The 22,951-nt window shown below is 40.6% G+C and overlaps 3 protein-coding genes across 5 annotated transcripts; 2 read left to right on the top strand and 1 right to left on the bottom strand.

The window, feature by feature from the left end:
• Positions 1-537: 537 nt before the first annotated feature.
• Positions 538-11,168, bottom strand: LOC104937217 (trypsin-3). 3 transcript variants are annotated; one of them, XM_027288294.1, is made up of 5 exons: positions 10,573-11,168; positions 3,958-4,129; positions 2,207-2,348; positions 1,861-2,127; positions 538-1,079 (listed from the first exon to the last, which is right to left on the bottom strand). In XM_027288294.1, the coding sequence occupies exons 1-5, from the start codon at positions 10,676-10,678 to the stop codon at positions 915-917; spliced, it is 852 nt and encodes a 283-aa protein (XP_027144095.1). In that variant the 5' UTR covers positions 10,679-11,168; the 3' UTR covers positions 538-914. The 3 variants fall into 3 exon arrangements, with proteins under 3 accessions (XP_027144095.1, XP_027144097.1, XP_027144096.1); XM_027288296.1 differs by lacking the exon at positions 10,573-11,168 and adding an exon at positions 6,900-7,187; XM_027288295.1 differs by lacking the exon at positions 10,573-11,168 and adding an exon at positions 6,582-6,687.
• Positions 11,161-14,655, top strand: LOC104937208 (anionic trypsin-2). Its single transcript, XM_010753394.3, has 6 exons — positions 11,161-11,514; positions 11,870-11,939; positions 12,203-12,356; positions 13,032-13,170; positions 13,258-13,518; positions 14,230-14,655. Exons 2-6 carry the CDS (start codon positions 11,870-11,872, stop codon positions 14,383-14,385), a joined length of 780 nt encoding a protein of 259 aa, XP_010751696.2. The 5' UTR covers positions 11,161-11,514; the 3' UTR covers positions 14,386-14,655.
• A 1,549-nt stretch (positions 14,656-16,204) lies between these two features.
• Positions 16,205-22,713, top strand: pink1 (PTEN induced kinase 1). The gene is made up of 8 exons (XM_019253026.2): positions 16,205-16,668; positions 18,691-18,963; positions 19,050-19,153; positions 19,249-19,431; positions 20,038-20,201; positions 20,286-20,413; positions 20,532-20,762; positions 21,083-22,713. Exons 1-8 carry the CDS (start codon positions 16,312-16,314, stop codon positions 21,365-21,367), a joined length of 1,725 nt encoding a protein of 574 aa, XP_019108571.2. The 5' UTR covers positions 16,205-16,311; the 3' UTR covers positions 21,368-22,713.
• The last annotated feature ends 238 nt before the right edge of the window (positions 22,714-22,951 follow it).

The raw sequence follows: 22,951 nt of genomic DNA, 5'->3' as shown, positions 1-22,951 counted from the left end.
TCATCCCCAACCAGAAGCGATTTGCCCATCAGACTTTGTTTACTTACTTTGTATTTTTGCCCAGATTTGGTCATTTTTCCTTTGTTTGCACAGGGTGTTTTATTTTGAAAATTTACCAGCTTCTCTAACTTCCTGCCAGCTCGAACAGCCCCGTGTTTGGCCTGTGGCTACATTTGCTCTATTTTTAACGGATGCCGCAAAGCAGAGCTGAAAAATAACTTCTGAAACATGTAAAATGACAAATAAAATATCATAATTCAATTAAATCTATAAATTTACTTAAATACTTTCTGTCAAGGCGTTGTAGAGAGACGTTATTTTACAGTTTTTTCTTGAATTATAACGATACGTTAGTTCTGTGGGGAAGTTAATGTTATTTATTTTTCGTAAATTTGTGTTTACGGAAAAGATTTTGAATGTAAATGTAAACAATTATGTAACACTAATATGATTTACATTAATTTGGACATAAACACTTACATAATAAGCCACATATTTAATTGATAATCAATGATTAATATTGTCTTTTAAAATAAATTTGTATGTAATTTAAGAAAGCAGAAAAATACTGCATAAATAATAAAGTGATTTTTCTGTACCAAATTGAGCAATAACTTCATATAATACTTACAATAATAGTTGGGTTGGTTTTATTTACAGATAGTGTCTGTAATTTACGTTGTTATAACATGTCGCAATCAACTCTGGACGCGTTGCAGCCCGGTGAACTTTAGACTAAAAGTGTTGGATAGAAAGCGATTTATTGGTATTACCCAAAATGTGAAACTATTCCTTTAACACATCAACAATGTAACCAAATGTGCACAAATGGAACAAATATTAAATCAAAGAACTGAAATCAAAATGAAGTCTCCACTGTTTTTTTTAAATCTCAGTAACATTGGACTTTAACCCTAGTTACATCTATTGTAGTAGCTAAATATGGTGTTGTCTATCCACCTGCGAAACATGGACACAGCGGCGTAGACTCCGGGAAACTGGGCATCAGCACACCCTCTCCCCCAGGACACCACGCCGTAGATCCGACCGTCACATACGAGCGGACCTCCGGAGTCTCCCTGAAAGACGGAGGAAAGACGGAAACATTGCGTATGACTTGGTATTCATCCAGGCAAGGAACAAGAAAGCATAGGTCTGATTTAGGTCTGTATAGGTATAGGTATAGGTATAGGTATAAGGTATCCATGAGGTTGTAGGTCTGTATTTCTTATTGTCTACAAAAGAAAAAAACAACAACACTGATTTAATCCAACTAACAAGTAAACACAGATTATTCCTCTGTGCCTTCATACAACACAAATCAAAACTATGTATTTCAGACAACGGCTGAAAGAAGAATAAAACTAGACCACCACAATGTAAATTTCGTTTGTTTTCTTGAGATCTCAAGTTATTTGTCATTATGTTGAAACAACAAATGTTATTCTGAGGTAACGGGATCATTTTCTCAAGATATTAAGAGAACAAAACGTTGTTTTCTCGAGATAACAACGTAATTAATTCAGGATAGTGATGTTTCCTGCAACGATTTAACAACCTATCCTTTTGTTTTCTCGAGATCTCAAATAAATTATGTTGTCATCTCAGGAAAACAATGCTTTGTTATCTTGAGATTTTCTTGAGAAAACAAATGAAATTAAATCCTTAACACGAGAAAACGGAGGGGGAAAAAACCACTGTGAGCTTCCGTAGGAGAAAATACTCCAACACAAGTGCAAACTACTTCAGACTGAAGTATCAGTAGTGAAATTTACTGAAAGTATTTAAACTAAAAGTACTCATTATGCAGAACTGTCTACGTTTTCCAGTCGCAACATATCCAAACCGAGGTCCTCTTACCTTACAGGCATCCTTCCCTCCGGTGCTTAAACCAGCACAGAGCATGTTTTCTGTGATGATGCCGTTGAATGACTCGCTGCTGTTGCACTTTTCTGTGGAGACGATTGGGAGCTTGACAGTGCGAAGGGTGGAGGGAATCTGTCCTCCGGAGGCGCTGGTGTAACCCCAGCCTGACACTCGACACATTCTGCCCTCCGCTATGGAGGCACCATGACGGGGCAGCAGGGCGATGGACACGTAGCTGTTCAGATAGACTGGGGCCCTCAGCTGGAAAAGAGAGTAACTAAAGTGAGTCATGGATGGAGCAACACTCTCTGAAATATGGCCAATAGTTTGTGTACTGTACCTTTATCAGCATAATGTCATTGTTCTTGGTGGTTTTGTTGTAGCCAGGGTGCGGAACCAAAAGTTGGGGCATGATTTCTTGCTCTGTGCCCTCATAGATGGCCAGAGAGTAGTCCCCTGCCACTATCATCATGTATTTTACCCTGCAGAGATAAAGAAATACTTTTCACAATCTATATAAGTGTATTTTTCCAAGATGTCTCATTTAATAAGTGCAAATGATGACTGTTGTAGCTATACAAGTTAAATATTTTATAGACAATGAAACTATGTTGAAGGGCTGAATAGTGAATGTAGCTGCTGTTTACAACTATGTTGAAGGGCTGAATAGTGAATGTAGCTGCTGTTTACTAATGCCAGTGTCGTGCCAGAACCAGAGCTCACCGGGCTCAGCAAATGGACATAATGTATGGATATAATGATGAGGCGAAAAGACCAGAGGGGACGTTGATGGAGGACAAGAGTAAATCTAGGACTGACTTTTAGTGGTTGGTGAGAGCTTGGTGAAATAAAAGGCTGAAAGACAGACGCCGAGCTGGGCTGACTGTTGGACTAGTCAGTGATATTAGCTGCTGCTGTTGACCTTGTTGATGTTTGGGTGGGCTAAATCACAAAAACACCAAAACGAGATTTTCACGTGATCTTGAGATTTCATGATCTTGCAGAAGTCAAAGAGATTCAATTCACGATGGTTTAAAAGAGACAAAAGACGCAATTCTTCACAAGAAGCTCCAACTCCGACTTTTGTTGCAGTTGTGTGCAGTTATGTTAATAAACAATTGCCCGTTATGTTGATCATAATGCAATGTTATGGTTACGTCAAAGCCTATTTGGTGTTACATATTAGTAGAATATAAACATAAACATGAACATGAACATACTTGGATCGTTATGGTTAGCGTATTGTTGCCACACCAGAAAAATAAAAATGTACGCGTATCACGTTTTACGTGACACGTTTATATTATATATATATTATATTATATATTATTATATATATATATATATATATATATATATATGTTATATATAAATGTTCCTTTCATGTTATGACAGTAAATTATCACGTGATAATCAATGTGATAGTTTCCCCATTAAAACGTGATGGTGGCGTGGCAGCAATACGCTTCCCTAAACAGTGAAACAATCATGACTCAGCACTATTATTGACTGTTGTTACAGTCCGGGGTTTTTGAGGACAGAAGCTGTTGTTTGTCGACCGACTGGGAAGTACACAACCCTGACATTCGGGAACTCGACTGATAAACCTGTATCTGTATCTGTCGTTTGATAAAAGGCCGATATGAGTCTGCTGTAACCTTAGAGTCTGGACTAAACACAAAACATTGTCTGAAATTATTGCTTCCTTTTTTGGAGAATCTGTAATCTGTTGTCAGCGAGCCCTGAGATGTTCATATTGTGTCAGATTCCAGTGTCACAGAGCTCCATTGTTACTGGTATCACTTTCATGTGCTTTCTCTCCGTCTTGATACCATGAGCTATCTCATGAAGCCCGAAATTAATAGATCTACTGATATAATCCTGTATACACACATTAACACACACACACGTCAAGTTGGGGTCATCGTATATCAATAGGCCTTTTATCTGTGTGTATAAAACAACCAAAACAGGACACAATGGTGTACAAAAACCTGTGATCAGGGGTTAGTTTCACTACTTGTTCAAGTCTGTGTTTCTGCCCGAGGCTCACTTTTACACTCAACAGAGGTAAATCAAGAAGAAGCTCACCCAATGTCACAGTGCGCCGCTGTGATTACCCAGAATTTATTTATCAAGGAACCCCCACAGATGTGCCGACGGTCTGTGGTCTGTATCGACACAATGTACTTGATTGAATGTGGAACTGGTGCGTATCCTCCCACGATACGTCCCTGTGCCATGGCTTGAACGGAGTCCTGACCTGACATCGGGGGGAAATAAAAACACTGGATTTAGGGGAGAGAGACACGTAAAACAGTCCATGAGGTTGATTTTTGTGCGTGTGTGCGTGTGTGTGTGTGTGTGTGTGTGTGTGTAAAAAGACACAAAGCTAACACGGCTGTAACGTTATTACTGCAGCATCAGCAAGAGAACAATACGAGTCATAAAGAAAACAACAGATGACTTCAATGCACGGGCGCTTCTGGTTCAGCAGATCAATGAAAGGCAATCTCATCTCTGAGGTCCATCGATTCACAGAGAGTCTGACCATCAGTATCTATCCGACGTTAACACACAAACACAATTTGGACGCGGCACACTGACTTGATTTGGACTCTTTATGTCGTGGTTTGAATCCTACTGCAGCGGTGGAAAGTAGATTCACACAGTATTATGGATGGATGCTGAACTTTAACCTAAAAACGTGATAAACTGTCCAATAAAATCATTACAGTTACCTCAGGTTTGACCAGCCACATCATTACAATGCTACGGACACGGTACTAATAAAACAACACTATCACATATGGTAGTAAAGCATGCACAGGGGTCATATTTCTCAAAGTTTAAGTACTTTAAGAGTCATAATCAGGTTTTACATACATGAAATCTGCCTTTGTGTTTGGGTGCATAGCATTTAAGGAGAAACTATGAAAAATATGTTTATATATATGTTTTAAATGAAAACAGCTGCACAGTTTTCACCAGGTAATGTGCAAAAATTCACATTAGGCAACATTTAAATGTTAAAACTAGTTTTTACTTAAATGCAGGACTGTTTCTTGTAAATTTTGTTTTTATTGCAGTTTTGCTACTTTTACTTAAGTAAAGTAAAAATTTTCCACCACTGCCAAACAGGATCCTTGTTCTCTTAAAACCTTCAGTTTGGTTCAGTCCATCGTGTCTTGTGATTATCTTTTTAATAAAAACATATCTGAACCGAGGAGCCCTTTAAAATGTGATTTTTAGGACGTTTCTTTCCCATAGTTTTCTGGCATCCTTTCAGACTTCCCTGGAGTGTCCTAACCATTGAGAAACCTCAGGTCACATCCTCATTTTTCCTATTAACCCAAGCAGCGTTTGACGTGCTACGATTATGTTTTATAGGCTGATGCTTTTAGACTCGATGTATTCATGTTTGACGACTTTTACACCAACACCTCCAGCAGTGTAGAGCAAACTTTGACACAACAGACTGTAACTGAACAAATAAGATGTGAACAATCCAAAAACTTTAGAGACTTGGCGTGTCCACACGTTTGAAACTCACTCTCTTTAAGTGTCACTTTGACTGAGAGGCATTTCACAGGAGATGAAACAATACTCGCTCATTACCGCCTTAAATATTGATCTGAAGCTACGCCTTAGCAGCGGTGGTGCGTGTCCAGAGCAAAATGGTAACTCTACACAGTACAATGTACACCGCATGAACTGGGTGTGTGTGTGCGAGATAAACACGCACATAGAGGGTCATTGGAAAGCATTATGTAATGACCTTGGAACTCAAGCCTGAATAATGGGTTTCCTATTGTGTTAAACTGTGCAAAGCAAGTCAATTACATATAATTATGTGCTTAGAGCTGATGTGGTTAGCTGCCATGAATCCAGACATCTACTCACTCCTGCATTTTCAAAAAAAGTTCAGTAAAAAGTTTATCAGTCTCCGGCATTGTCCCAGATCCCTGTGTGTTTCACGATGTTCATCGGAGTCCCGTTTCATGTTTTATCTTTGCGACATAAATCGGCGGCACAAAGGGGGGCGTTGGCCACAATCACTTATTGTCATTTTATTAGCCTTGATCTGTTGTTCCTGAGGTTTCAAATTCGTGAGGTGAATAAGCACACTTTCACTGACCTTTTCATCTCAAGATCTCACGAAAAGATATCTCTGTCACGCTCGGTGACAATCCGCACGTCACGTGGCTTTTAGAGTGTGTTTCAGCGAAACTTAGAAAACATCGAGAAGTCAACAAACTGCAGATAAACAGGTGTATTTACAGAGAACGACCTAACTATGTCTTAAAAATGCTCACTACTCAAAGGACGCTCCATCTTTTCATTTTAACCACACTCCGTGCCTCTTTCTCCCCTCTTTGCTTTAACTCCGCTCGTGTGATTTATAATTTAAAGCGGTAAGAAGCTCAGTCACACCCAGATGAAAAATGGCTCAGAGTCAGCCTTTTTTGTTGTCAAAAGATCGTCTCATGGGAGGACTCAAAGCGCCGCAGAGTCAGAGCCGAAAAGGATCTTTCAAAAAAACCACAATAAAAACATGTTTAAATGCACGTTCAATTCACAAACCTAAACTTTGAGTATGTTGTTTTTCAGGATGATCTATAGCCCGACTTTCCTGTCACTGCTTAACCTCACTTAAAGCCATTTAATGCACGCATAAATCAACTTTAAATTAAACCATAAAGAGGCTTACTTACATTTTACAGCCAAGACTTCCAACAATATAAAAAGCAATAAAGATGGCAGATCCATAGTGAGACAATGGAAAGAACAGTCTACACTAAGAAAGAGGCTTCACCTGTGTGCTACTTGTCTAATCTTAAAGGGAGGGCATTGCACCTGCACTCTCAGGTTTCTTATAGTTCCTATTTCCGTTTCCATGGTCACCTTCTTGTCCTGGACCGATATATAATTGAAGCTTTCACAGCACGGCCCCTTAATTGTCTCACCTCTTCCATGACCTACTCAAGCTGTCCCAAACCTTTATCATTGTTTATTTTTTGCTTCACCGTCACCTGAAAGGTGTGGCATGTACTCTTGTTTGTTCCCTTGTCATTGCTCCGCACGTGAGGAATCCTCCCGCACACCTTTTCTCATCATTGTATTGTACAGCTTGGGGTGTCGTCCAGACTTGTCAGCTATGTCCAGTATTTGACATCCTTCACCTTTTGATTGTAGCTCCTTAACAGCGATCAAATGTGCAGCTGTCACCCTAAATGAAAGAACACACACCGAGGGTCTCTTAATCATTGCACAAGTGTCGTCCCCCTCACTTGATTTCCCCGGGAAGGATTAATGAGGGTCTTTTGACTGACGACAAGCAGCAGACGCTTTCTTTGTAAGCGACCGGCGCTGCTGCTGCTGCTGCACATCTATTCTAAGGCCGGGTGTCATTAAAAATGGAGCACAGCTCAGGCATGTCTCATCACTGCTGTCCCTCAGTCCCTGACCTCAGCTGGCTAATAGCCCTCTCTGTTGCCTTTCCCGCTACTGATAGCGATAGTCATGCTCTCCTATACCCCTATAAGTGCTGACCACTGCCCTTTTTCCACATCACCCACACCTCAGTCCAAGAGCTGTCACCATGGCACATTCATCCATCAGGAGGCTGAAAACTCATCTGTAAAAACCACAAACCACAATGCGTTAATACCAAAAAATGTCCACTTTAATTCATCTTATACACCTGATTACTGTATAATTCATCTGCTTTTTTTGGTTTCTGTAACATAAGAGAGTTTTAATGTCTTCATTACATCTGAGCTGCACATTTACTTAATGCTTCACCCCGTGTTGTTTTTAATTACTGACATTAGAAAAAAAACTGAAGTCACTTAAAATCAATAACTAATTCATGACTCTGACAAAATGTTTAGCAGAAGACGAGACATGTAGATGGTGAGATAATCTTAGTTTACAGTCTGTAGACTGAGGTGGCGCTGAAGTCTTATCTGATGCAAGTATCGCTGTCATTATCGTACCACTGACCCCGCGATGACTTTCCCATATCTTCCTCATAAATACGTACTTGAGAGAAGCAAAGGAGAATTCCAGTAATTTATGACTAGATCATTTTACAGTATTACAGTAAGTACCATAATACCAGTAAGGCGTGAATACCACTCTATTACAGGCAATGACAGTATAGGGACAGGGACCCACAGGTGTAGGTTACCATCCAGTTGGTAGTCCTGCTTCTTCCGCCTGGCTAACCACGCTCTTAACCCTGCATAACTTTAAGCCTTAATATAATGTGAACAGGTGAGTTGTATATAAATTCACCCTCAGTACAGTTGTCATGAACGGGGAAATTAGCTACAGAGACCAAAACTGTTTTTTGTACCAGGCTGTAAACATGTTTATTTCTGCTGTGAAACATGGGGACTTATGGAGACTGACTCACTTCTGGAGCCAGCCTCAAGTGGACGTTTGAGGAACTGCGCAGTACTAAAAGTAATTATGCAGAACAGCTTTTATTTCAGATTGATGTGTTTTATATGATTAGGCTATAGTTATAAGCCCCCGTAAAGTCAGAATACAGTGGTCCCCTTGTTTATCGCGGGGGATACCCGCAATAGACGAAATCCGCGAAGTAATCAGCTTTATTTTTTACAATTATTCTACATGTTTTAAGGCCGTGAAACCCCTAACCACACACTTTTATACACTTTTCTCAGACAGGCATTAACATTTTCTCACATTTCTCTCTTATTTAAACTCTCAAAGTTCAAACTTTCGCAGATTTAACAAAAAAAAGTACAATACTGTATTAGTAAATGAAGCCAAAGATCAAAACCTGTTTTCAAGCCCAAACATTTTTAACAGATTTAATTTTAATGATCAATCTACGAGGTTTGACACAAACACAAACATTTGCAAACATACAGCACTTCAGAGTCAGACTGCTAGCGATTGAACATTTATGTAAATCTGGCTCGCCGAACACATTTTGTACAGTTCTCCCTTAGCCAATCAGGACGCAGAACACAATGCGCGTTCATACTGTACAGTATGCTGTAAAAAAAAGCAAAATTACACTAAAAAAATCCGCGAAACAGCGAGTCCGCGGAAGGTGAACCGTGTTATAGTGAGAGACGACTGTAAATGTGTTTTCTGAGTTTGTCAGACCAAAGAAGAAAGTGTCATTAACCATCCAGCCAAATTTGAATGATTAAAAACAACGATAAGTTTTTGAAATTAGGGGTGTCGATTTAGTTCAGTTGGGAGAGCATCCGCCCCATGTACGAAGGCTGTCGTTCCCCATTCCTGTCACTCTTCTGCTGTCTCTCTGTCAAGGAAAAAAAAAAAGCTGAAAAAGTTTGTGAAATTAGGTGTCAAAATCAGGGTGGCCTCAGCGTGTCATCGAGCCACCCTTTAAGGACCGCCCACAAAACCCTGAAACTGAAAACTGGTGAGAAACAGTTTGAACTCCACATTTAAGTAATATATCATTCAAAGTCTTTCCACGTGTTTTCAGCAACTATTTTCCAACATATTTAATGTGTTTTGAAATTGCCTTTACACCGACTTTATTGTTGCAGCAGCAATAAACTCTGTGTCTCGTGGATTACACCAAATTTTTTAATAGTTAATCAGAATCTGCAAAGTAACTCGTAACTTAAATAAATGTGGAATAAAAAAATACAATATTCTGATATGTAGATGTATATCTATTCATTATTAAGTGCCAAAGAAACTGCAGTTCCTCTTCTCGTCCACTTGAGGCTGCCTCCAGAGTGAGTCAGTCCTCCATAAGGCCCCATGTTAAAATGTCCAACTTCACAGCAGAAATAAACTAATTGTTTATTATAAATAAACTAATTTGCTGGGTGCTCAAACAAGTTTGTTTGTTTGCATCATTAAAGCAACACCGTGTAACTTTTCTACCGTAAAATAACAGATTTTAAACACTGTACATAACTTCCCAGTTTGACAATGACTTTATGTAAAAACGACTTAAATGATAAAATCTCCACTGAGTAAATATTACAACTATGCTCAGCGAAGAGCTGAAGGAGCCGGCTCCCGTTATGGATGTGCTTTCCCCGACAGTGAAGACGGAGCTGCTGCTCCTCCCCATTCAGGAGGAGCCAGATGAGGTGATTGAAGCATCAACATGCCCCCTGACATCGCGAGCGTCTATCAGAGAGAGGCGGAGGGTAACACAGATAACCCCATAAGTATTATATGTCCTACCCGGGGATGCCTCGGGTCTCCCTATGATGAAACGGCTCTCGATCTCTGTTACTAGGTCAATTAGAGGTGACCTGATTTAGAATATGATCTCATCCATCAGCTGTTTTTTATACTCATGAACACAATATAGTGACCTATCTCTGAGCTGCTACAGGCTCTTCTGTTACTCATTGGCCATGTGTGTGCATTATCTTCTGTGTTGTATGAATAGATTTATGTTAACTATGCATTAAGTAGCGTAATATTGTGTTCAACCTAAATTTTGTTCTGTCTTCTTGGGTCAAATGTATCATTACTTTAACTCATACATGACATAGCGGCCAGCTAATATTACTGACTAGTCCAGCAGCAGTCAGCCCAGCTCGGCGTCTGTCTTTCAGCCTTTTATTTCACCAACCACTAAAAGTCAGTCCCAGATTTACTCTTGCCCGGCGGCTTCTTGCTCGCTCACTCTCTCATTTTCTCTTCTTAGCTTTTTTCCATCAACGTCACCTTTGGTCTCTTCACCTCTCACTGTATCCATAGAGGCGGCTGCAGCATTGCCCAGCTCGCCCAGCTCCGGTTCTGGCACCACAACAGCTCCGGTCACCGTCAGCATTCCCCTGCGTCATGGACCTGAACCAAACCACGCTCCCCCCGGTGCTCTGAGCTCACAGTCCAGTCAATATTATGAGTCAGTGAAGCATCGATATGATTTAAAATCTGTAAGAGAAGAGTTACAAAATGTTGCTTTAACTGTGAAAATGTAAACATAAATTATATTTGCATTTACTTTTAGCTGTTAGAAACCTATCCTACCATTGTCTCGTCATCACCAACATTTTTCACACCTCTAAGATTAGCTCATTAATGAAGTAGTCAACTGCAAGAAGTTTAGTAGGCAGCTATATTGACAACTGAGTCATAACTCTTCCTGTTCTCAGCTTGGTAAATGTGAGGACTTGCTGCTTTTGTCTGCTCTGTGTCACTGTAGATTTAATCTCTTTGGGTTTGGTCACACATAAACAATACACAAAGCTCACGTACAAACACCTTAACTTATCAACTTATAACTTTTGTACAAATGAAATCCACTAAAGACGCGCAAGAAAGTTCACATTGAGTCTCATCGACATAGTAATAAACATTTTCTCCCTCCATAACTTGGTGGCGATGATGAGGCGTTCCCATCCCAAATACCTTTATATCCCAAGGTGCGAGCGAAAAAGTAGAGCTGAGAAACAAACATAATACAGGAGAACACTTTAGCTTTGTTATGTAGTAGGTCAGTTTCATTGTTGCAGCGTGAGATGGTTGCAGTACAAAACCAGACGAAAAAAGATCATTTAAACAAAAGATTTGGACAAGGATACAGTTACGCTATAAAAGGCAACAGGACAACACTAGTCCAACCAGTTGGAGATACTCTGAAGGTGGCTGTGTTTGGGCTCACAGGTAAGATACAGGTTGATTTTAATCCTTTTCGATGGTTAACATTCAGGGGTCTTCAACAACAACAATAAAAATACTCGACTACTAGAGTAATCCTTTCGTTTTCAAGTTTCAAAATGAAGTGATGGTGATCAGTTTAAGCAAGGTCCTGATACTCATATTGGATTGTAGTTCATTAATAGACTGTTTTTGTTCTATTTAGTCATTGATTTCTTCTTTTTTTTTATATAAAAGACGAGTATGAATTAAATTAAGACATTGAACACAGTTAAACAGCCTTTGACAACATGTAACTACAGAGTCAAATTACATACAGTGCTGTAAATAAGCTGCTAAGAGTTATGTTATTATGTTTCAGATGACAGATAGAAATATGGTTCCGCTGCAGATGTCTTTTCTGCTGTTGCTTTTGGCTCTCACTGCAGCAGGTAAGTCACTCGATCACATTTAAATTCCCTCTGTGCGTAATAAAAATCTATTAAATCTTCAAATTTAGGATATCAAACCATGTTGAAGCGGACTTTCACTTTCATACTGGCTGAGATGAGGGTGAAAACAGAAATGTATGCACATCAGGAGTCATGGATATATGGATAAATCTCATGTGAAATGGCACCGTCAACCTCTCGTCTTTAAGTTTTAATCTGAATTCAGTTTGACTTTATGCAACCTTGTTTTGCACTGTCTACAGAGACAGCTCCAGAGAGGATCATTGGGGGTCAGGAGGTCGTGCCGTACTCAATCAAATATCAGGTATCCCTGCAGACTGAGAAGAAGGAACACTACTGTGGGGGAACCTTAGTGCACCCTAGATGGGTGGTGTCTGCTGCCCACTGCTGGAGACCGTGAGTACTGACACTAGACAGTTACATCACACTGTACAAATACAAAAGTAATCCGGAAAACTTGTGCACTGATCTAAAAAATCATTTTTGCATGTAATTATTATTTCATTATAAATTAATCTGCTGATTATTTTTGTCCATGAATCGATTGATTATAACAACCTTGTGTGTACAAGCTGCTATGACAAGTGAATTTGATCATTAAAGTCGAACTTATCTTACAATTATTCAGATCTTCACAAGGTGAACAAGCCAAACATGAATGTTTTTAAAAAATAAGATTTTTTTTTTACATTAAAAATCACAAATTATCAAAATACTTTCTAATTAATTGTGTGTCAATGGATTCATCAGCTAATTATTTCTCTACTGAAGTAGCTGAAATTTGTACTCAATAACAGTACTTAGTTACATCCTCATATCCTCATCAACCCTCCGCCCCCCAAAAATGTAATTAGAAAATTAATGAAAGTACTAAAATAAAACATAAACAAAGACAAAAGACAGTGTACAGAATATAAAACAAAAACATAAACAAAGACAAAAGACAGTGTACAGAATATAAAACAAATACTACATAATATATATACACTAGTATTTTTTGAGAAGATGTTATTATAATTAAATGTATTCATATTTCAAAGTTATATTCTGATGTTTGCTTTCCGTCATCAGGTCCAGTCTGATGCTCGTGGTGTTAAGTGAACACAACCTGAAGGTAGACGAAGGCTATGAACAGACCTATAATGTCACAGTGATATATAGGCACAACTATAACTACAAGACATTCAACAACGACATCATGCTCATCAAGGTGAGCAGAAATAAAGAGCTGTGGCATTTATCTTCCTAACTTTTGTTGTCTTTATAAAAATGTAACTTTTTAAAATCTGTGTCACAGCTGAGTTCGCCGGCAGTGTTGAATGCCCACGTCCAGCCGGCTGTTCTGCCTTCTGTGGACAGTCCCGATCAAAATTTTGCAGTCTGCACAGTGAGCGGCTGGGGTGTGACGCAGGTTTACAGTTACTACCTCTCTCCTGTGCTGCGTGCCGTGGACGTGAGAAAAATGCCTTACACGTATTGCACGTTTTACTACTGGGGCAGGCTCACTGAGAACATGCTGTGTGCTGGATCTCCAATGGGTGGCAAAGATTCCTGCCAGGTACAGATATATATATATATATATATATATATATATATATAGAATAATATATAAATAGTATAGATATAATTTAGATGTTTTTATGAATTTAAACAATTTATTCTATTTATTTGTGTTATTTTAGATATCTTTAAAGGTGCTATACAAATAAAGTCTCTTTGATTGATTTTATTGTTTATGATGTTGCCTAATATGTTTCATACTATGTCACTATAATTAGTATTTTAATTTGTATTGCTCTGCGTGCTATGTATTGAAATGCTTCTGCACACAATGAGTGCATGTAATCACTACTACTACGACTAAAGTGAAGAAGACTTTGTGGCTGTATTCACACCCAATCTGGCTTTGTGGTAAGAATGCAAAGCCTCCCATTCATTTCAATGCAGGTAGTCACAAACCGATGTCACAAAGCGGTGTAACAATGTGTGTTAAGCAAGCTAAAGAGTGAATGACGATAGGGAGCGAATGGTAGCAAGTTAAATAATTAAAGAAACAAAACATGTTCTGATTGATTCACAGCAGTTTTACCCCAGCAGACATCCACACAACCATGTAACACCTGATTTGTTGTGAATACGGCCTTAGAGAAAAAGTCTTGAGGTCACCAAAGTCAGTAGGATTCATCCTCTCAGGACCTTGAATGGCTCGAAGCCTTTTGTGACTTGTACTAAAATATGTCTGTTCATCATCTCTTGTTTTGGTCCACAGGGTGACTCTGGTGGTCCCCTTATCTGCAATGGCAAGTTCGAGGGCATCGTCTCCTGGGGTATCGGTTGCGCGCACGCATACTTCCCTGGAGTCTACACCAAAGTGCGGAACTACGTCTCCTGGATCAACTGGATTATTGAACATGACAATTCATGAACAGTCAGCCACAATCCTTGATGAGCAGCCAATTCATGACATTATTTTCAAAGGCCTTTTATTTTATTGCTAATAACTTTCTTTGTGGTTTCATAGTACTAAATGATCAACTTAACACACTAGGTTTAATTGCAAATTATAATGTTGGGGTACGCGATAGAGAGTCAGGATTATCAGTCTTGTGTAGTTATAAGGTTTCCTGGAAGTATGTTCATATGCTCATTACTCAGTGGTTTTCACTCATTAAATGAAATACAGAAATAAACATTATCATTATTATCATTACAATCATTATTATCATTTATTTTCATATTAAATTAAATGGGTTAATCAGTTAATTGGTGACTTGCCCGTAGGTGTGAATGTGAGTGTGAATGGTTGTTTGTCTCTATGTGCCAGCCTTGTTCACGGTGTACCCCGCCTCTCGCCCAACGCCAGCTGGGATTGGCTTCAGCCCCCCGCGACCCCGATAAGGAAGACGGTTATGGAAGATGGATGGATCAAATGATTATATTTAATTCCAAGTGACGATCCTGACCAACCAACCACCAGATCAACTCTGCAGACTTTACGTCCAGTTATTAAATCCATTAGAATTATTAAAAACATGTCAACTGGTACTGCTTTAAGGTGTTTGATTATGTTTAATGACACTATATTGCCAAAGGTAGGAAGACTCTCCAGTCCATGTACTTTGTGACTTTTGGTTTTTATGTTCAACTATCAAATACGCTCTGAAAACACAGTATAAAACATGGACGTAGTCTCTGTCACATCGTCTGCAGAGCCGTTGTGAAGCTCAGAGTGCCTCTGCTGTATGAAGCCTGGCTGCTTAGATAAGCCACCTGTAACTATATCTAACTGTATCAATCAAAGCGTCCATGCTGTTAATTCTGCATAACTTTAAGCCAGGAGTCTTCAACCTTTTTCAGCCCAAGGACCCCTTGGACGAGAGACAAACAGAACAGAGACCCCCACATGTCACATTTTAAGCCTGGTTTATATTTACTTTATTCACTTTTTATTTCATTTATTAACCTATTTATATGCTTGGTTATTAGTTTATATGTGTTTATGATTGATAAAACATTCAGAAATAATGGAATAATTTATAAATAAAAAAATAGCTTTTTTATTGCATATTAATTCTTGCAGATTACTCATTATCTCCTTTGTTATATTTCTTAATTCTTACAAATTTTGGGGGGTGATCTATTACACAATTATTGTGACAAAAATTGGCAGACCCCCCTGGTTGAAGCCTTAATATAATGTGAACAGGTGAGTTGTATATAAATTCACCCTCAGTACAGTTGTCATGAACGGGGAAATTAGCTACAAAGACCAAAACAGTTTTTTGTACCAGGCTGTAAACATGTTTATTTCTGCTGTCTAACATGGGGACTTATGGAGACTGACTCACTTCTGGAGCCAGCCTCAAGTGGACGTTTTGAACTGCAACTTTTTTGGCACTTCTGCATTCAGTCAGTTTATGTTGTGCTTTAGAAATCAACAAATTAGTTGAATATAGTGTAGTGTAGTTGAGTTGAGTTGGGTTTGGTTGAGTTGGGTTTGGTTGGGTTGGGTTTGGTTGAGTTGGGTTGGGTTGGCTTTGGTTAGGTTTGGTTTAGTCATCTGAGTTGAGTTGAGTTTGGTTTGGTTGAGTTGGGCTGAGTTGAGTTGAGTTGAGTTTGGTTGAGTTTGGTTTGGCTGGGTTGAGTTTGGTTGAGTTGAGTTTGGTTGAGTTGAGTTTAGTGTCAGACGCTGCAGTTCCTCAACCGGCCACTAGTCGCCGCTAAAGACAATTAGTTAGGCTGTCATCGTCGCGCATGCTCAGTAGCAGCTGTTTTGTTTACATAATACTGTCCTTGCCGGAGAAAGCAGAGCGGACTAATAAACAGCTTAAGTTACCTTTCCAGGTAAATTATGTCTGTGAAACACGCCATCAGCCGGGGACTCGAGCTGGGCCGGTCGGTCTTTCAGCTGGGCCTGCTTAAATCCGGCGGCCGACTCGTAGCGAAGCTCCGAGCTGACCGTCTCCGTGTCGGCCCGTCGGGCCGCACCGCTCAGCCTCAGACTTTCCTGCCGTCTCGGTACCGATATTATCGCACCTCTCTGAAGGGCCTGGCAGCCCAGCTCCAGTCCGCCGGCTTCGGGAGGAGGTTCGGCGGCGGGTCCCCGCGGAACAGAGCCGTGTTTCTGGCTTTCGGGCTCGGTGTGGGGCTCATCGAGCAACAGCTGGAGGAAGACCGGGAGAGTGCTGCGACATGTCAGGAGATCCAGGTAATGTAACGAGTACTCTACATGTGAGAGTACTTATATTTCTACTACATGTAACTTTTAATAGTACTTCAACTTTAGTTACAAAATCTACTTCTAAAATATTACACTTTGTTATTGAGTTTGTCAAACCGAGGTTCGAGGACCAACAGGGGTCGCTGAGTGGGTTGTAGGTGGTCCTCAGCAGAGTATGAATGAAGCTTTATTTGTCATTGTAACAGTACAACGAAATTGCAACACCAGTCTGTCTATACATATATGACAATTTGTGGGGGGGTAGACAGGACAGGGTCTGGTATAACATAAATCAAATCAGATTTTATTTGTATAGCCCAAAGTCACAAAGTACATTTTCCTCTGAGGCTTTACAATCTGTACAGGGAGTGACACCCTCTGTTCTTAGACCCTTGGTTCCAGTGAGGAAAAACTTTTAACAGGGAAAAAATGTGGAAGAAACCTCAGGAAGAGCCACAGAGAAGGGATCCCTCTCCCAGGACGGACAGACGTGCACTAGATGTCACGTGTACAGGACAAATCAACACAAACATATTGTACAGTTACCATGAATGATAAAATGATTACAGTAGCAGTGAAACCTGTGATAGAGACAGAGAGACACAGATGTAACAGCAGCAGCAAATCATAAACTAACTATAAACTGTAATGGAGATATGGTAACAGTAATGACAGTAGTAATATGTGTAGTGGACGTCGTGCAGGATCACAGCAGCAGCCACGATCCATGAGAACCTGCTGGACGACAGAGACAGAAACTCCAGGGAAGAAGTTTAGTTAGTAACATGCATTAATGAGACATGAATGTTTACAGGTGGAGAGAGACAGAGAGAGATTTCAGTAAAGGAAGATGTGACTGCATCTTCAACCAATACCGTGCCCGACTAGGCATAACCGTATATATCTTATAACCTTTATCACATGTTTTATAAGTTGTTACATTTAGAAAGTTTAAAGACTTATTGATTATAATTTATATTTACTACAAGCATGTTTCCAAAAAAAAAAAGTTGGCACACAGTGTAAAATTTAAAATGTGACGATGCACAAAACATTAAAACCCAATGTTTAATTAAAATTAATGCTGAACTTAAAATGATACGCTCATTTTGACTCTGAAAAGTTGGATCAGTGGCAACAAACGACTGGAAAAAGTTGTGAAACATTAAAGTAAAAACACCTGGTGGAACATCTCGTAGTTAATGAAGTCAACTGGCAACAGGTGAGTAACAACATGACGCGAAGTAAAGACAGGGACGGCTTCACCACTCTGTGAAACACAGATAATGCAACAATTTAAGAACAATGTTTCTCAGATCTGAAGATTTAATTCATAATTGAAGATTAATTTCATAGATTACATGATTTTCCTCAGGTTTAGTCAGTGAAGTGACATGATTTAACTCTAACTTTTATAGTACACCTCGCCTGTGATAGAAGTCATTGTCAAGTGTTCGGCTGTCCTGTGATGATTAAATCAGACATTAAAGTGACGTACGACAGGTTACGTTTGTTCGCTTGAGCCACAGCACGAAACTAATTCGGTTAAAAGTTCCTAACTTGAACTTGATACGTTAACACTAAATATATCAGCATCAGTAAAAGACTGAGGGGAGGGACGAGGCTGCAAAACCAATATTTGTCTCTCAAACCAACAACAACAACAACAAAGCCATCGCACACAGAGCACACAGTACAGCAGAATCTATGTGAGGCTTTGTACAGACTGTGGCAACAAAAAAGACAACGAATAATTAGTTTTCTTGTAATTAAATGATGTTTTTCACCCACTGGATGATTGATTATTATCTTTAATCATTGCTTTGCACTCATCCTGTCCAACCTACTACGAGTCAGACGATGCTCTTTCAGTCATTGCCAGTCGACGTGGTAAAGTGTGAAAAGCATGATGCATTTGACTGATTATGCAACGATTGTGTTATTATTCATCATTCATCAATTAAAATGTAAAGATTTAGGAGCTTGAAACATATTTCTCCCAATCTGCAGGCCGTGTTTAGAAAGAAGAGGTTCCAGAGTCCACTCAAGCCGTTCACGTCTGGATACAAACTGGAGGATTACGTCATCGGGAATCAGATCGGGAAAGGCTCCAACGCCGCCGTGTACGAGGCTGCAGCCCCGTTTGCCGTCTTTCCGAAGGACGGCGGCAGCTCGCTGGTGCAGCTGAGAGAAGATGAAGACGAAGGGGAGACGGCTCGATCCCTCACATGCTGCTCGCTGAGAAACTTCCCTCTGGCTGTCAAGATGATGTGGAACTTTGGGGTGGGCGTTCGACACATATGTTGCACACACAATTTCAGGCAGACGTCAGTACTGACGGGTGTGTTTTTGATTGAATTTATTCGCAGGCGGGGTCATCGAGCGAGGAGATATTAAAATCCATGTCACAGGAGCTGGTGCCTGCAGGCCCTCTGGCCTTAAAGCAGGAGAAAGAACAAATCACTCTGGATGGGTACGTGTCACACCTTCACCGCATGCATAGATCATCACTGAGCGGAGTGTCAGAAAGGTGACTAACGTGAATAACTGCGATCTCTCTCCATGCAGATATTTTGGAGTCGTGCCCAAAAGAGTGTCAGCACACCCCAACATGATCAGAGTGTACCGGGCTTTCACAGCAGACGTCCCGTTGCTGCCGGGTGCCCGTGAAGAGTATCCAGATGTGCTGCCGGCCAGGCTCAACCCCGCCGGTCTGGGCAACAACCGCACTCTTTTCCTGGTCATGAAGAAGTAAGAGCTGACGTCCATCTCACCTGTTTTTAATTCAAGTCACCAGAGCAATCTGTGTGTCTGTCATCCGCACATGAAACGGATGGAGGTCGGTGTCAAAAAACAAAACAGAAACAAGCTGCCACCCACACACGGCGCCATGGCAACAACACAACCAAACAAACTTTTAATAAAGAAGTCAGTCATGTCATGCCATGAGCCGAGGAGGAGCGTTTGTTTTTCCCACCACTCCCTGCCACGTTTTAACACTGATCCACTGTCGAAGAAATGACAGTTGAATTTCATTTGCAGTGATTACTTCACAATAAAAGCCAACATGTGTTTTTCTAGTTGAATGCTGCGGCTGTCCGCTCGGAGCAGAGGGAATCGTCTGGTCTGAATTAGCAGTAACGGCGCAGCTCACACAGCGTTAGTGAACAGTGAGGCTGAAATCAGTAAATTAATAATCACAATACGGCAGATACTGAAACATATTTTTGGTTCAGGACTCACGTCAGCTGCCAAAACGACCAGCGTGAGTCTGTGATGAAACGAAAACTGTTGCTGGATCAGAAATGACATGAGTGCATCCAGTTCGGTAACATCCCGTCTTCTTCTGTGTTACAGCTACCCGTGCACGCTGCGACAGTACCTGGAAGAGTCCACGCCAGGCCGCAGGCAGGGCGCCCTGATGGTGCTGCAGCTCCTCGAGGGCGTCGACCATCTGTGCAGACAGGGCGTCGCCCACAGGGATCTCAAATCGGACAACGTGCTGCTGGAGCTCGACTCGGGTCAGGAAAACATCTCACGTCAATGAGAGAACAATTCAGGATTTGTTTCCGTCAGTTCAAGTCTTAATTTTTTTTTTTTTGCAGATGGCTGCCCTCGTTTGGTGATCACTGACTTTGGCTGCTGCCTGGCTCAGAGTGACTCGAGTCTGCAGCTGCCCTTCAACAGCATGTGGGTCAACAGGGGAGGAAACGCCTCCCTCATGGCCCCTGAGGTACGCTGAAGCAGCTCTTTATTGTCGTTAAGTAAAAGAAGAGTAGAAGCCGTCTCTGAAATATTAATAAATAACAAGAGAATTATCATCAATTATTTATTTTATCGTCTGCCCAAAGGTGACCACCGCAGTCCCAGGGTGCGGCGTCGTGATTGACTACGGCAAGGCGGACGCCTGGGCTGTCGGCGCCATCTCCTATGAGATTTTCGGCCAGGATAACCCGTTCTATCGAGCGGTGGGGCTGGAGAGCAGGAGTTACCAGGAGAAGCAGCTTCCTCCTCTGCCCTCCGGTGTCCCGGCTGACGTGCAGTTAGTGATCCGACTTCTCCTCAGGAGAAACCCGAGCAAGGTAGAGTTTGTTTAGGAGTACTGTGTGCTCGGTCAGTGGCTGATACGACCTTAAAATCACATTATGTAAGTTTTATTTTGAAATGTCTTTTCAGTGTGTCTGCTCAGAGGTTAGATTGACAGTTAAATCACTTTAAATATCTATAAAAACAACCGAAACCAGTGTTATTTATGTATTTTTTGGCCACTTGGGGGCAGCGTAACAAGCAAGAGGCACTGACATGTCGATAAACAAACAGAAGAACTTGAATAAATAAGTGGAGCACCAGCTGTAACTATATATGATGCTCCAATAATCTTCATGTTTCCGTCACCCTGCAGCGCCCCAGTGCCCGCGTGGCAGCTAACATGCTACATCTCAGCCTCTGGGGACGGAAGGCCCTGGCCAATCAGGACAGCGTCGGCATGAGAAAGCTGGCTGATTGGCTGCTGTGCCAGTCTGCCGTGGTTCTCCTGAAGGGCTGCAGCGGACCCGGTGGTAACACGGTGGAGGCGGAGCTTCAGAGGAGCTTCCTGTCTAACCTGGACCTGGAGGACCTGCGCACCGCCGCAGGCTTCCTCCTTTACGGGCGAGAGCAGCGTCAGGCCTGCATACTGTCTGCATAGATCCACTCTGACTCATTTAGTTTAAGAGGCATTGATATTAAAACTCAGACATCTATAATATTTATAGTCTTTGCCTTTAGATCTAACGGCTTTAAGGCAAACGCCACATAATCCTTGACCTGACAGTGTATTCCTGAAATCGAGTTCTCACAGGTTCACAAACTGCCCCTTTATGCAAAATGCTGTAGGTGCATTGAGTCATGGACTGTTGAGGCTGGTGCTGGTGGAGAAAAACATCAGTATCTCTGTTTTTTAGATGATTAATCTCCTAAATTTGCTCAGAAATGTGACATACCAATAGTTAGGAGTGGATATTTTCTTCAAGATGCACTTTTTTTTAGACATTTGCTAGGAATACGGTGGTTGTTACCTGTGTGGATGCAGATATTTTTACATGAGAGTAAAGAACCTACCGTGTAGGGCGAAACTATGTTTAAGCGATATTCACAGGTAACATGCAGCCGTTAAAAACAGTCAGCGGGTGTAAAGTTCTTTGTAAAGTTCTGAGCCAAACAATCATTAATTCACTCTCATCCTGCACGACGTAACGCATGTGCACACCAGTTATCACGATGACGACGGATCATGCTCAAGGATGTGATTTGTGTGTTTGTTTGTTTTTTTCTGTGACTTGCACTTTATGTCCACGTTTGCACTCGCTCGGAGCCGTCGCTCTGGCTTATCGGTTTGTTTGTTGCCAACTGATCTATGTTTGTTATAGAGCCTAAATTCCAAGAAGTTGAGACACTGTATGGAACGTAAATACAAAATGCAAGGATTCTTGAATCCTTTTCGACGTGTATTCAGTTGAATACAGGTCAAAAACAAGATATTTAATGTTCAAATAGATAAATGATATTTGTAAATATATCCCTGCAACATGTTCCTAAGAAGTTGGGGATCATCAAGGATGAGGTGAGGTTCACCACTCTGTGAAAAACTGTCCCAACAGTTTAAGAATAGCACTTGTCAACGCACAGATTGAATGAATTTATGGATTTCACCATCAAAAATCCAGAATATCATTAAACAATTCAGAGAAATCTCGAGACGTCGGACGTTTATGTTTCAACCAGCGTCCCAACTTTTTTGGAATCGAGGGAAATTATAAAAGATTTGACTTGGGTGACTTAACCCCTCGTGTTCGCTGTAATCTGTTATGAAAAGATACGTCTATGATTTTGGCCTCATAACGTGCATAAATAATAATTATCATAGTCATGGGGTCACTTTGGGATATAAGATACAGAGGGTTGTTATGTTTTCGTACTAAAGATGGAGAGAAGTATGTTTGATTTGTGTTGATTTTTCTGCTGTGTTTCAGAATAAAAGCATAGTGCAAATCATCCCTCTTGTTTATTTAATTAATGCCTCTTTATTTAACATGTCTGACTTTAGATAATAATGATATGATTACTAATAATAATAATATGATTATGATTATTATGTTCCAAAATGTCAACAAATTGAACTAGTTATTTAATGTGCATTAAGCTCAAATATAACTGCAGATACTAAAGTACTGTAGATCTGGTGAAGAGAATGCTCATTTGATAAATAACACAAACAATTTCACATTACAGG

The sequence above is a fragment of the Larimichthys crocea genome, chromosome XV (assembly GCF_000972845.2).
Source record: "Larimichthys crocea isolate SSNF chromosome XV, L_crocea_2.0, whole genome shotgun sequence".
Taxonomy (NCBI): Eukaryota; Metazoa; Chordata; class Actinopteri; family Sciaenidae; genus Larimichthys; species Larimichthys crocea.
This window is presented reverse-complemented; position numbering and strand designations above follow the sequence as displayed.

Bases quoted from the DNA above. Each gene is read 5' to 3' on its own strand.
- LOC104937208 (XM_010753394.3), top strand. From the start codon at position 11,870: ATGACAGATAGAAATATGGTTCCGCTGCAGATGTCTTTTCTGCTGTTG. The intron at 11,940-12,202 runs GTAAGTCACTCG...CACTGTCTACAG, and splicing joins TTTGGCTCTCACTGCAGCAG to AGACAGCTCCAGAGAGGATC. The intron at 13,171-13,257 runs GTGAGCAGAAAT...TCTGTGTCACAG, and splicing joins ACGACATCATGCTCATCAAG to CTGAGTTCGCCGGCAGTGTT.
- pink1 (XM_019253026.2), top strand. From the start codon at position 16,312: ATGTCTGTGAAACACGCCATCAGCCGGGGACTCGAGCTGGGCCGGTCG. The intron at 18,964-19,049 runs GTGGGCGTTCGA...ATTTATTCGCAG, and splicing joins AGATGATGTGGAACTTTGGG to GCGGGGTCATCGAGCGAGGA. The intron at 19,154-19,248 runs GTACGTGTCACA...CTCTCCATGCAG, and splicing joins GAACAAATCACTCTGGATGG to ATATTTTGGAGTCGTGCCCA.
- LOC104937217 (XM_027288294.1), bottom strand. From the start codon at position 10,678: ATGCTGACGGTGACCGGAGCTGTTGTGGTGCCAGAACCGGAGCTGGGC. The intron at 4,130-10,572 runs GTGACGTTGATG...CCCCGATGTCAG, and splicing joins GAGAGGTGAAGAGACCAAAG to GTCAGGACTCCGTTCAAGCC. The intron at 2,128-2,206 runs GTACAGTACACA...TCTCTTTTCCAG, and splicing joins ATGACATTATGCTGATAAAG to CTGAGGGCCCCAGTCTATCT.